This window comes from Anser brachyrhynchus, assembly GCF_964034855.1.
Source record: "Anser brachyrhynchus genome assembly, chromosome: 9".
Lineage (NCBI taxonomy): Eukaryota > Metazoa > Chordata > Aves > Anseriformes > Anatidae > Anser > Anser brachyrhynchus.
In genome coordinates this window covers 1,555,057-1,568,600 of record NC_137703.1, presented here as the reverse complement: position 1 = coordinate 1,568,600, position 13,544 = coordinate 1,555,057, and the positions used below count along the sequence as shown (strand labels likewise).

Genomic DNA, 13,544 nt, shown 5'->3' with positions numbered 1-13,544 from the left:
TGCAGCCGGGTGGGACGGGTGCCACACATCCCCATTTCCCGGCCCTACGGTGGGAAGCACGGAGCTGTGCTGAGCCTCGGCCGCCAGACAGCGAAAAAAACCTCAGTGTAAGGGGGGAAGATCAATTTAATCACTTGCGCATTACCTCTGATGACAACCACCCAGACACTAGTCTGCAAACTAACATTAGGGATAACCTTCGTGTCCGTGGTTTGTTCGGGCTTCTCTCAGGCTTTCCAGCAGGTTGGAAAGCGCCAGCGTTGACATTTTGTTCTCAGGCCAGAGACAGCGAGCACGCTGCGGGAAGCAGGAGGCCGGGCGGTGCTCAGAGCGGGGCTGCTCGGCCTCCCCCACCACCTCCCAGCGGGTCACAGTGGGGTCTGCCCGGGGCGAGCCCCCCCAAATCCCCCTGCCCGGCGCCAGCTCCCAAAAACCCGACCACAAGCGCAGCGAGCGGGCAGCAGCCCCGGCCCCGCGGGGGCGAGCACCACCCCGAGTCACCAGAACTTACTTTCCACCCCAGTACAGCTTTGTTGTGATGACCAGGCTGGACCGCCTAGGAGCAGAAAAGAAAAAACTGTTAAATAAAATCATCACAGAAAACCCACGCAGCAGCCCGCAAAGCTTCCTGCCCATCTGCCGAGGGCACGGGGCGCGGGTCCTGAGCGTGGGGTGTTCCCTCAGGCATTAAACCCCGGGAAGGATGCATTAGCCGAACTAATCTGTACACCCCAATGTGATATTAAATCAAATATCAATCATTCGCAAACTACTTTGCTGCATAACTGTAGGTGTGTAGCACGATTTATCTGCTTCTTTGCTAGATGTGACTTCCCTCTTCCGCAGGACGCAGAACGCTTCGCACCGAGCGATCACCCCTGGAACAGGGGCACGGATTTTGGGAGAGCACCACTGGGGCTGTTCCGCGGTTGCAGGCTGCCTATGACACACATAATCTTTAAAGATTATGTAAATGCTCTTAAAACGACACAACGTATGCTAATGCGCTTCGTTTACATGAGGTATCATCTCCTACCAGGCTGCCCAGGATGAAGGCCCATCACGGCTTTGCATTCCTAACGCACAGCCTTCTGTACGTGCGCGCAGACCCGATGCACGCATCATCTGTCTCGACGTACCGTGCATGGAAATGAGGACAAACACCCGGGGAAGGTGACCGCTGTGCACAGACAGGGGGGCCTGTGCCATGGTCAGGGCAGCACCAGCCTCTGGACAACCTGCAGGTGTCCTCACCTGCTCAAACCTGCATTTCGGGTCAACCACAGCAGCCTCACCGAGTCATTGTGTGCTCCCAAAAAGCACAGAGCACTGTTCAGCACTTACAAGGCCTGGCTCCGGAGCTGCCCCACGAGCAGCCCTGGTGCTGCCTGCAGGCAGCAGCGCTCGCTCCCGAGCCCCGCACAGCACCGGCTGTGCAAGGACCGGGCGCACTCCCCTGTGCCCGAGGGTCCCTGCGGCGGTACGGTACCTCCAGCCCTTCTTCTTGAGGATGTTCCCCAGGATGACCTCGGCCCTGCACAAGACAGAGAGAGCCCATCAGAGAGGAGAGGCGCGAGGCAGAGCTCTGTGACCGCCCCGGGCAGCACGGTGGTGCTGTGCCAACGCCAGCAGAGCCGCTGGGCCCCGTCCCTGCACCCCGCTCCACCTCCCACGCCCAACGCTACTCGGCCAGTGTCAGACATGTTACGGGGGGATTCTTTTTTTCTTTTTGTTTGGTCCAGCAATGACACCAGGAGCACTATTAGCTGGGCTGCAGCCAGAGCTGCTCCTCCCTCGGGGAGCTGCGTTGCAGAGGGGTCACCGCCACGGGCCGCTAATCCTCGTTAAGGCACGCACCAAACTGTCATTTATTCGGGACACTTTCCGCCCGGTGCCGAGAGCGAGCTCTCATGGCAGCCCCAGTCATACATCTCAGCTGGGTGCGGGGTCATTTTTTAAGAGTGCTCCAAAAATGACATTTTTTAAATGGGATTTCCCAAGCAGAGCCACGGCCGGAGGCACAGGGAAGGAGTCGGACGGAGCCCTGTGGAAGGGACCCCCGGCGCCCCGCACTGCAGCAAAGCCGGGGACTCACTTGCCCGCTGCGTACACCTCGGCCGTGTCGAAGAGGTTGACGCCGCTCTCGTAGGCGATGGTCATCAGCTGCTCGGCCACCTGCAGGGAGCAGACACGGGGCTGAGCGCGGGCACCGCTCGCAGCCCTGGCAGCGCCTGCGCCGGACGTTTCGCTCCTCCTTGGCGCAGGAAGAGGCACCAGTGCCACCGCGCCATCCTGCACAGGATTCGTCCCTCGGATCCTTCCCTTGGATCCGTCTTGGGAGGAATTAATCTCTTCCCAGAGGGAAGTCCTGTGCTTGCTAACAGGAAAGCAGCCAACAATTTAATAGGGCTGCAGAAATTGCTCTGCGGATGTACGGGGTTTAGTGCAGAAATGCGTTTAAGTCTTCTTTTTTCCATGCATCGACTAATTCTAAACAAGGAGAGCAAGTGAGCCAAATTTGTCATTGAAACAACTCTTTTTGCTTCAGCCTGCAATACTGAGAAACAGGAATAAACTCAGCCCAGTGATCTGCGGCAGGCAGAAATACCCGCAAAGGTCAAGTCGCTTACAAAGAACAAAAGGTTTGAAATCAGAATCCTGGGCCTCTTCCCTGCTGCAAAAGTTATTTTGGGATTTTCTGCTGCAGTACTACAAGGCAGGCTGCTGGAAGGTTTGCCTTTTTTTGATGAACAGCGTTGCCAGTGTACCTGGCAGGCAGCGAGGTCCACGTGCTCTGCAGCACGCGGGCAGGAGCACGAGCAGAGGCCGAGAGCCATCCGCTGTGGGCCGGGGTGGGGAGGAGACCCGAGCACGTTTCCGTTTGTTTCATCTCATTTTGGAGAGAAAGAGAATTAAAATGAACTAAAATCACCGGGCAGCCCTCTGTGGGACGCTGCGCTCCGGGTGTTTATGGCTGCCGCAGATTACACACGTTCTGCAAAAACAGAACTTTCCCGATCCTGCTCCAGGAGTGGCGCCGCTGCCAACGGCACGCACGGAAACGTCACTCCCAGCAGCGGGGAAAAGCTAGTTGCAAGGGGCAGATGTTTTTATTAAAGCTCATCTCTGGAAATGTCAGGTTCATTAGGATTTTTGTAGCAGAAGCCAGGATTTGTATTCCTTTGCGTACCGACTCTGCCATTTGCTGTTACCAAATCAGGCTCCTGTAATTTTGCTGGCCACAATTTCATTAAAAACCTATTCTCGTTAGCTTTGCTTCATGCATCGTACTTAAACCAAGGATTACTTACCTCATCTGAGATTTGGCCTCCAAAAGTGACCCATGTCCCTAGAAAAAAACAAAATGACCGGTTACTACCAGAGAGGTTCCTCGGTGTTCAGACCCACCGGGGGGGACCGACAGTCGTGTGCAGTTGGGAAACGTTCTGACGGCGCTGAAACTTGTCATTTAGGGAACGAAACTCTTCCCCGACCACAGCTAATCCTGCCAGAATAACTAAATGGGATTTTTTTTTACTAATTGTGCGTTTCCTTCTTCCAGCCCAGGACGTGCAGCAGGCACAGCTGCAGCAGGAGCTGCGGAGCCGGCCCCGCGCTGCCCGGGCTCTGGTGCCACGCAGCACCGGTACAAGTGAAAACAGGCTTCGTTTTGTCATTAAGCGTCTCTGACCAAGTGAAAAAAAATCCAAATGAAGACCGATTTCCATGTTAAAGCCTCAGAAGTGTTATTTTTACCGGAATACATTAAAATGCTTTTCTACTGAAAATAAAAAAATGTGTTGAGCCTGTTTATCCCGAAGTGATTTTTTTGCCTAAATACGCACGCAGGTCCCAAGCACAGGTAAGAAGAGGGGTTATTTATGCACCCCGTGGATCACAAACCCCACACTCCAGGTACCTACAAACCTGTGCCACCAGCCGTGCCCAGAGCACTGCAAAAGGCTTACAGGGGCAGCAGCAGGGGCACCCCGAGCCCCCCAGCCCCGTGCAGGACACAAAATGCCCGCGCTGCTGGGGCACGAGGAGGCTGGGGGCTGCAGCAGGGGTGCTTTAAGAAACCCTCCCAGAAAACACAAGGCTCCCTTGGCATTTCCAGCAGCGGCTGTCAGATCGAGGATGATTCACAGCCCAGCCAAGAGGAGCAGTTTGGAAGAAAAATACACTAGAGAAAAAAAAAAAAAATCCTAACCCTTACTTGTCCCCCTACCAACAGCCGTTTCCCGTCGGCCCGTCCCGATTAGCGGTGTGCTCCCACCTGGGGGCCCTGCGGGAACGCAAACGACGAAAAGACAAAAAGACTCGAAAAAACATTATTTCCAGTGTGGGATTTGTGGTGGAGCACGGGCACGGCTCCGAGGCACAGCCGCTCCCCTTGCCCACGCTGGAAAGCGTCTTCCAGCTGGGTGCCCTCAGCTCCAGCAGAGGCATTTCTGCATTTAAGCCAGATCCGGCTCCGTTTCCATCACAGCTCGGAGCCTCGCGTGGTGTGACTATTTCTGGGTTATTTGCTGATGCAAAATTCACCACTTGATAATTCCACTGCCGGCAGATGTGTCACCTCTCGGAAAAACAAAAGCGCCCTGGCTGGGAGCCGAGGCTCAGCCTCCTGCGAGGGCGATTTTCCCCCAGTCTGCTCCCAGCGAGGCCGGTGCCACGCGGAGCCTCCGGCTCCTGGCGCTGGTCCGGGTGGGATCGACGGTGGGTGCTCAGCCCTGCCTGCTCCGCACCCTGCCTGCTGTCCGGGGCTGCGTTTCCATCATTTGCAGGGCTTGCAAAAGCTCTGCCCCCGAGCAGAGAGAACAAGGTGCTAGGGGAAGACCTGGCCCCTTCCTGCTCACACGACTGCTGGGTTCGTACCTCGTCGGGACTCTACCGTGAGCAGCCTCTTCTTTTAGGGAAGATCGCTGAGCCTTCGGAAACTTTGCTAAGCTGAAAGTGGATTCTTACCGAGGAGAGCTTAGGGAAATGAGCTGGGCTTCTGGGGAGCCGCACAGGAGAAATGCTTAGAGAGGTGTTCAGCCTGGCACTGAAACAGGCACGGGATGCGTCTGCGGTGGGAGAGGCGACCGAGCCGCGCTGCAGAGGGAGCCCCCCGGCATGTAAATGTCACCGATCCCCAGGCCCTGTCCCCGGCACACCCAGGGCCCTGGGGGCAGCCTGGGGACAGCGTGGGGACAGCGTGGGGACACTGCCCGGCTCCTGCCCTGTGGCACCGGCCCCGTGCCTGCCCCAGCACGCAGCCCCACAGCTGTGCTGACAGAGGCCCGATACGCTCAGATACACTCGGATATATTTAGACGCCGCTGCGGCCCCACCTGCTCGCAATCACAGAAATGCTCGGCAAGGCGATTTTCTCCTGCCGCTACTTCCTCCCCATAGCTCTCCCTCCGCCCCAACACTTGCTCTTGGTGAAACTGCCAGGACGAAAAAAGCCTGCCGTGCCCGGCGAGGAAGTCCTTCGCGAGTCGGGAGCTATTTTAACCAGAAGAGCTCTTCTTGCCGGAACAGGCCTTATTTTTATGGCTTTACAACTCAGGGTGACTTTCACATCCCCTCTGTTTTAAAACCAACTCTCAAGGCGCTGTGGAAGAAATGCACTTGTAAGCACGCCGCGAGCGGTGCGCCTGCCACCGCAGGGAGCCCCTGGGTGAGCACGGCCCCGCTCCTGCCCGCTGCGGCAGGCGGCAGCAGAGGATGTGCACACGCAGCTGTCACTGCACACACGGCCTGCAGTGCCCAGAGACGCCCTTTTTGATAAAATATTGATAGGATAAAATATTGATAAGCTATTCGTCAGTTCTGGGATCGGTACGGAATGGAAGCAGTGAGGTGCGTGCAGGGGGAAGGGGAAGGGGAAGGACAGCTGCAGGGCTCGGGGCACAAACTCACCCAGGCCAAGGCACGAAACTCGCAGTCCGGATTTCCCAAGGTTTCTAGAAAAAAAAAAAAGAAAAGAAGAAGAAAACAACGTTAGACCCTCCGGTGTGCACCCGAAGCACCCTTTTTCCCGTGGGGGGGGGCAGATTCCCACCGGCTCAGGCACCGCCGGGCTGCTGGGGGCCAAAGCAGGGGCTGTAACACACACACACGCCGCTCCCCTGCCTTCACTCAGCGCTCCTGGCAGTAACCCTGGCTGGGCACTTGCCTTACTCAGCAGCGCGCCCTTCATTCCCCTTCCCACTTGGCTCAGCACCCCCGTCCACCCAGCAGCCCCAGCACCGTCCCCCCCCCCTCCCCGGGCTGCCCTGCGCCAGCCGCAGGGGCTGTTCTGGTGCCCCCCCCGCGGAGCAGGGCTGCAGACAGGGTAATTCGCTGCGAGCCCGTGAGACGTGCCGTACGTGAACCCCCTACCCTAACGTGAAGCTGGCGCGGCAGCACGAAATGCCCTGCTAATTACACCCTCTTTAACCTTCACATCACAGCCGGATCCGTGCAATTTTTTTGCCAGATCGAGGCATAATTTAGGGGCCAGCTCTTCACCTTCCGCTGCAGAGCGCAGCGAACAATTACCGCACTTTTTTTTTTTGCTGCTGGTAATGAATTATTTAAATCCAAAAGGAAGATCGGGACAGAACCCCCCCAAACGCTGACTTATCGTGGCCTCAGCGCTGCGCGCTTCCAGCCCCGTTCCCATTTGGAAAGCACCTCTTGCTCCGAGCTCCACCCAGCTCCTCGCAGGCTGCTCCTCTTAACAAATCCGGGCACAAACATCGCGCTGGACTTTCCAAAAGCTGTCCCTGCCGTTTCCTTAGCGTGCACATGACCGCGGCGCTTGGAAAAATTTATGTCTACGCTAAAGAGCCAACAGCAGAAAACGCCAGGTCCCGTTAGCGCAAGATCCTCCCTGCAAATTGAGTTCAGAAGCCGCCCGGCTAGAGGAAGGGTGCCAGTACACCGTGCCCGCAGCAGAAACTCAGAAGTCACTTGATGTAACAACGGGGTAGCTTACCCTGTGCATTTTCCATAAGGTTTGGCACCGGGTCCAGATGAGCCAGGCTGAACCGCGCTCAGGTGCGGTTTGCCGCACCCTGCAGCAGCTCAGCAGCACTCCCTTTTGTTCATGCACCACTTCTCACTGCTCTGCCTGGCTTCTCCCACCTCTGACATCTTATTGCAGGACCGGACAAGCCCCTGCCAGCCCCTGCTGAGCGCAGGAAGGTTGCACTGGCTGCTGGCTCCGGCTGCCTGGGTGCAGCGCGGGGCAGCCTTCAAACTGCTTCTGATCGCCTGCCTGAAACTGCCTCGGTTTGCTTTATCCCAAACTTGCACCACGAGCAAGGCCTGAGAAGCGCTCCACACCGCCTCCCTGACTACTTAAAGACAAAGCCTAAAGCAAAGCAGCTCCATTTTCAGAGAGAAAAGAGAAAGAAAAAGAAAACAAAACAAGAACCTTCCTGCGAGCCACCTCGTCCAGACACCACTGCTCTAACCCAGTCCCGCTCCTGAGCGCAGCTCGCAGGGACAGAGGGACGGCACCAGGACAGGGACAGCATGAGGACAGAGGGACGGCACCAGGACAGAGGGTCCTGCCACCCAGCACAGATGCTCCTCAGAGCAATGTCCCTAGGAGGAGCAGGACGGGTCAAAGCCAGAGGGAAAGTGCTTCTCCCCGGGTCTTTGTCCCTGCACGCATTACAGGAGAGGACGCTCCAGGCTGCAGCAGTAGTAAAGAATTTCTCCTCTCCAAACTTCGCAAGGTTTACATCCAGGCAGAGGTGGAAAGATGCAATTTTGCAAGATGCAGCAAATTTCATGGTGTTCGGATGAAAAAACGCAGCGTTTTGTCAGGATGCGACATGGTCAGCGAGGTGCTGCATCAGCGCGCCCGCGGCGGCCTGGCTCCTTGCCGGCGGTAACGCGCCTCCCATCCCGCCTCTACCCCATTCCTGTCCCCGGGGATCGAGAAATGCACCGTGTCCCTGCGCAGCCTGCGCTTGGAGGACTGATCTTGTCCGCCTGAAGCCAATCGGGGGGATTCATTTAAGTGGACCAAAGCGCGGCTCCAGGGAGCACCCACAGCTCACGGCTGGCTGCGGAGCGAAGTGAGAAGCCGCAGCGGCTGCTGCGCTTTGCGGGTGGGCCGAGTGGGGAGAGCCCTGCCCGAGGGGCAGAGCCCCCCCCTGCTCCGAGCGGGGCTGGCCGTTCGCTGTCTGTTCCCCACACGTTCCTTCTGCGGGCCCTAAATCTTGCATCCTTCCCGTCCAAGGTGAGCCGCAGCCCCTGCAAACAGGGGGCTCCGCGCGAGAGGGGGAAAAGGCCCCAAAAGCCAAGCCGTGCAGGCCGGTCTTCCCTCCCGGTGCACGTCAGAGCGGCTCCCGCAGCACCGGCGGCTCCGCCGGGTTGCGCTGGGGCAGCGGGTGCAGGAGGGGGAGGCCCGGCCCGCTGACAGCACGGCTCGCGGCTCCGTGACGCTGCCGGCAACACGCGGAGGCGCAGGAGCAGCACACGAGCGGGGCAGGCGTTTCCCTTGACCAGGCTTCTTGAAGGCGAGGGCACGCTCGGTTCCCAGCGAAGCGCCCGTGCCACCGGGCTCGCCACGGTGCCTGCTCCCCGTGTCCGCACCTTGGCCCCGGCCCCGCTCCTCGGCGGCGGCTCCAGACCCACCAGAGGCTCGGGAGAGGCACGGCGCGGCACGGCACGGCCCCTCCGTCCACGCAGCACCCGGGGCGCGAGGCGGAAGGAGGAATTTCCGCACGGAGAAACCCTTCTCGAAGTCCACGGGGCCGACGGGAAAGTGCTGCTCATTTGTGACCGCAGAGGGAAAACCAACAAAGCCAAAAACCTGCCACGCAGTTTAGCTTCTTAACGCACGCACAATTATCCTCATAAAAGATAATTTGGTTCTGGACCTGACTGGGATGCTGAACAAGGCTGAATAAGCAAAACCTTCCGTTTCTGCAAAAGCGGGGAAAAAAAAAAAAAAGAGTATTTTGCTTGTTAGCCATTTTGCTGCGAGCGAAATAATGAGCGAAACCAGGAAAAATGCGAGGCGGAGAGGTGTACCGGATTTGAAAGATGTGTAAGAATTGCTTACTGCACGTCCGGAGCCACGACTGTACCTTCGTGAGAAAGGCAAAGACGGCAGCTTCTGACCTCAAGAGCTTTCTGGTTCAGCATCAGGAAGTTAAAAGGCAATAGAGACGGGAAGAGGGGGAATAATACATTCAGCAGGAAATACAGAACAGAGACGAGGGTAACAAGAGGCACCCGGGATAAAGGCTGACTGTAAGAATTCAGGGGGAAAAAATCACGTTTTTTCAAGAATCTCAGGAACAAAGGAGGCTGAAATCCCTTCCCAGGGGGTTGCTCTTTGCAACGCGGCACTGTAGGAAGATCAGATTATGTCTGAAATAAACGTTAATTTTAGTTAAAAAGACGAGAAGGCTTAAAACTGAGATGAATATTCGGCGATGGAAAGCAGGAATAATTTGATCACGCGGCACGGCTAAGCCCGTTCAACTCCTCCTGGAAGGACACGCGATGGGAACGAAGCCCCACGGCACCGCGGGCTGCCTGTGCATCGACAGGCGGCCCCGCAGCTGGACGGAGGGGGACACGAGGTGGCTGGGGAGCTCCCCCCGGGGCTGCCGGCTGTGCTTTCAGCAGCCTCATCGCCCCCTGAGGACAGCCCCTCCGGTACGCCTGCGGCCTCCTGCTTTCAGCCGTGCCCCCGCCTCGCTGCCAGCAGCTCCCTGCGGGGTCTGGCCGCAGCTTTCTGTTCCCTCCGTTCCGCCCCACCGCTGCGTCGGGAAGGCCTTTTCTCAGCCCTAGCTGCTTGCAGGCTGCTCCCAGGTCCCCTCCGCTTCGGAAGCGATTTAAGCTTTGAGCACCGCCAAACCCTTTCTTGCTCAAAACCCACCCTTCCCTGCGACGCCGCTGCCCCAGTTAACTCGGGGGCGTACGGGGCAGCCCGTTACAACCCCCTGTTTGCCAGACGCCCAAGCTGAGAAAAACCTTTTCAAGCGAAGCTGCCCCGGCACGGGGAGCTCTCGGCCCCGTGCCCGGACACCTCATGTAGCACGGGTACAGCCACGGCGAGATCTGAGAGCACGGCCCTCGCTGTCCTCTGCCTCCTGCAGCTCCTCCTTCACGTGCTTTACGGCAACTTCTGGTTGAATTATTTCCTCCGAAGGGTAAGTGCTGACGGTGCAGGCAGGGCTGAGCGAGACCCAAGGGAACCTGTAATTCATTGCTCCCTTCACGGGCTGCCGCGGCGGGCCCAGCCTGGGCCGGGGCAGCGGTGAGGCGCTCGGTCACGTCCTGGGGACATCCGGAGCTGCCGGCGTCCTTAATTAAAGGGGAGGGGGAGAAAACGTGCCTGAGGAGCAGCCCGCGCCATATGGCAGGAGTGGCACTTGTCTCCCGGGGCACGGGGCAGAAAGCAATTGTAATTACTCGCTTTTAATTAACTCCAGCGCAGGGAAATGGGGACGAGCACCCAGCGGTGGCTGCGGTGCCAGAGGCAGCCACCCCACGGGGACCAGCCCCACGCCGACAGTGCCCCCAGCCCATCTCACCCCACGGGCAGCCCCCCACGAGCCCAGCACACCCCTCCTCGTGCTCCCACAAGCTGCAGGGCAGCAAGCAGCCCCCCTACACGAGGCAGCCCACACCTGCAGCCCCTTCTGGCAGTGGTTTACGGTCTGAGCCTCCTGCGCTGCTCAATCAACTCATTAACCCGCAGCTGCTTCCCGCGATGGCGAAGGGACAAAGCAATCGGAAGAATGCGGGTGGTCCCCAGGGAGGGAAGGCAGCCTCAGCAGGCGGTCCCCACAGCAGCACTACGTTCAGCTGCTCTTCAACGCTCGCTTTTTGCCCGTCTCCCTCCTCCAGCCCCCCCACAGGAGCAGCGCGGCCCCGCGGGGCTCCCTGCCCCATCCCCAGCTCCCCGGGGGCCAGCACCGGCGCTGGGTGTTACGGCGGGGGGCCCTGCGTACAGCCCGGGCTGCACATGGCTCCAAAGCAGCCTTGTGTTTAGGAGGGGCGGAAAACAAAGAGCGTGAACCTGCACAGCAGAGTCGGGCTGCTCGGGAGCCGGAGCTGCCGAGGAGCTCTGCTTCAGAATCTGGTTAAAGCTCAACCGCTTCCAGTGGTGCCACCTGAACAGCACGGTGAGGGGAACCAGCCTGTCTGTGTTCCTATCCGTCCATCTTTCTGTCCATCAGTCTAGCTACCCAGCCGTCCATCGGTCCATCCATTCACCTGTCTACTCATCCACCTATCTATCTACCCGTCTGTCTATTCACCCGTCCCTCCGTCTGTACACCCATCAATCCGTCTATCTACCCACCCATCCATCCATCCACCCATCTATCTACCAGGAACGAGACATAAAAAGTTTATTTTTAAGGGAGAACGCAAGTTTTGTAAAAAAACCAATGCGCTACCGCATACAGCGGCTGAGGCGTTTCAGGCTCCACACCCACGGAAGAAAAACCGACGAGCTCCACAGAAACCCAGTAACGCCCATCTGCCCTTCTCCCACCCCCAGCCTCACGTCCCTGCGCTGGGGTTTGTGCCCGTGGCAGCCAACCCTCACCACAAGTGCCGGATGGAGGGGACGCATCCTGCCTGGGCCAGCCCCCCCGATACAGCAGCAGGTGACCGCCGGGACGAGGACGCCGTGTCCCCAGCCTTGGGGCCAGCAGGGAGGGCGACACGGGACGTGCATGAAGCAGGATCCGGCCCAGCCCTCTCCGGCAGACAGAGGGACTGGGTGGGACACGAGGACGGGGTGCGGGGTGGGCAGACCCTCGGGGACAGCCTCCTGGGGTCCTGCTGGAGGGCCCCCCCCAGCCCTTCTGCCCTGCAGCAGCCCGGCACCCCGCGCCCGCGGACATCCGCATGGGGCGAGACCGGGGCTGAGGCTAAAGGCCCCCGAGCCACCCGGGTGGGCAAAGTTGGGAGAACCAAGGCAAGGCTTTCCTGTGTGCAAACAGCGGGCGGTTTGGCTCATTGTTACAAAAATGTACAAAAATGTCACCGCTCCCGAAGCTTGCAGTGGGAAAACAACGTTGCTTAGAAACATCCCCATTATTGCTTCAGAACAGCTCCTTTTTGCACAGAAAATGAATAAAATATGTAATTTGCTCCCTGAAAAAGCAGTGCTGCACGTCCCAGCCAGACCTGGCAAAAGCAAAGCCCACCCCACGCTGGTCTCCCCTCCAACACGGGCTCCAAGCCTCTCGCCAGGCGCTGGGTTCTGGCCACTTCCCCCTCCCTGCCAAAGCCTGCTTCTCGCCCCCCTGTGATGCCAAATCTCTGCGGGGTGAATTCCCCTCCAGGCTCTCCACTTCACAGTCCCCAGCACTTTTCCAAGCCCGCTTCTTCCTTCCTGCTGCAGAACTCCTGCAGGCCCCGCTGGCACCTCGTGCACTCCCGGAGCTGACGTTGCGCAGCCCCACGCCCGCCGGGCAGGCTGCAGCCCCGGGGTTTTGCTCCCCAACATCCACCGGCGTGCCTTTAGCCGGACAGAACAGCTCAGCCAGAACTTACTTCTCCGCCTCCTCTTTTAATGACGTGGGCAGCAGGAGAAATCTGGAGCGTGCGGGAGGGAAGGAGGTGGGCTGAGCCCCCCCAGCCGACGGCGCAGAGGCGCTCGGCAGCCACCAAGAACCAGCCTGGCGCTTGGCCGACTGGTTTAAGGCTCCTGCTTCCCTCCGCTGGACTCCCCACACCTCTGGAGGCTGGCAGCACGCCGACACGTTTGCAGGCAGAGTCTGCAGAAAAAAAGGAATTAGCTGGGAGCACGGCGCCGGCCGGTTGCTCGCGGCGAGAGAAATGGAGCCGGAGCGAAGCTGCTCCGCCGGGGGCCCCGGTGCCGCCCCGGCACAGCTCGGTGCAGACCTCCCGTCCTGTCCTGCAGCAGCGCCAAGGCCGCTTGGTGTTCCCATGGGTGGTGCGGGGAAGGGCGACACTGGCCCGGCCTCACCCCTTCCCGAGGGGAACTTGCACCCGCCAGGCTCCCCGGGGGGGCTGCAGGCCGCTTCCCCGAAGCGCTCTCGGCACTTCTGCACGTCCCCGCGCCCTGCAAGCACCGCTTGTCACGGCTCATCACGCTGCAACAACCCCAAGCGCAAGTTAGCTCGGCTGCTGGCAGAGGGCAAGGCAACGCAGACGTGTTAATTCTCTTCTTTAATTAACTTCAGCGCTTTCCTGCCTCTCCCCTTAGGTTTAATCTTGCCTCATCAGCTCAAAAAGAGCTGCAGAGTTTGGGAAATTGCTGGGTGCCCCTCCAGCGAGCTCCGCTGGTACGAGGGGTGTCTCTAAGTGGTGTGGGTGGGAAGGGAGAAAAATAATGGTTTCTGACTCCCATTTTGTGAACAAAACACTTCACAACAAGCGCAGCGGTTTCCCTTAAATTACAGCCCGTATTAGCAGTAATTGCAGCGATGCAGAACCTCGGCGTTCCACTCCCTTATGCATTTTAAAACCGCTTACTGCCGCAGAGACAGCGAAGCGAGGGGCTCCGTGCAGGCCCGGATACCAGCACGGCCTCGGCAGGCGATAGCCACGGGCAGATG

General features: G+C 58.9%; 1 protein-coding gene across 2 annotated transcripts in view; it reads right to left on the bottom strand.

Moving 5' to 3' along the window:
• Window positions 1-13,544, bottom strand: part of KCNAB1 (potassium voltage-gated channel subfamily A regulatory beta subunit 1) — a 43,333-nt gene that overhangs the window by 10,945 nt on the left and 18,844 nt on the right. For both annotated transcript variants that reach the window (XM_080604776.1, XM_080604777.1), the window contains exons 2-6: window positions 5,911-5,954; window positions 3,312-3,349; window positions 2,096-2,175; window positions 1,490-1,534; window positions 512-556 (exon numbers count right to left, since the gene is read on the bottom strand). In XM_080604776.1, coding sequence (XP_080460902.1) covers window positions 512-556; window positions 1,490-1,534; window positions 2,096-2,175; window positions 3,312-3,349; window positions 5,911-5,954 — 252 coding nt within the window. The remainder of the gene's footprint in view (window positions 1-511; window positions 557-1,489; window positions 1,535-2,095; window positions 2,176-3,311; window positions 3,350-5,910; window positions 5,955-13,544) is intronic.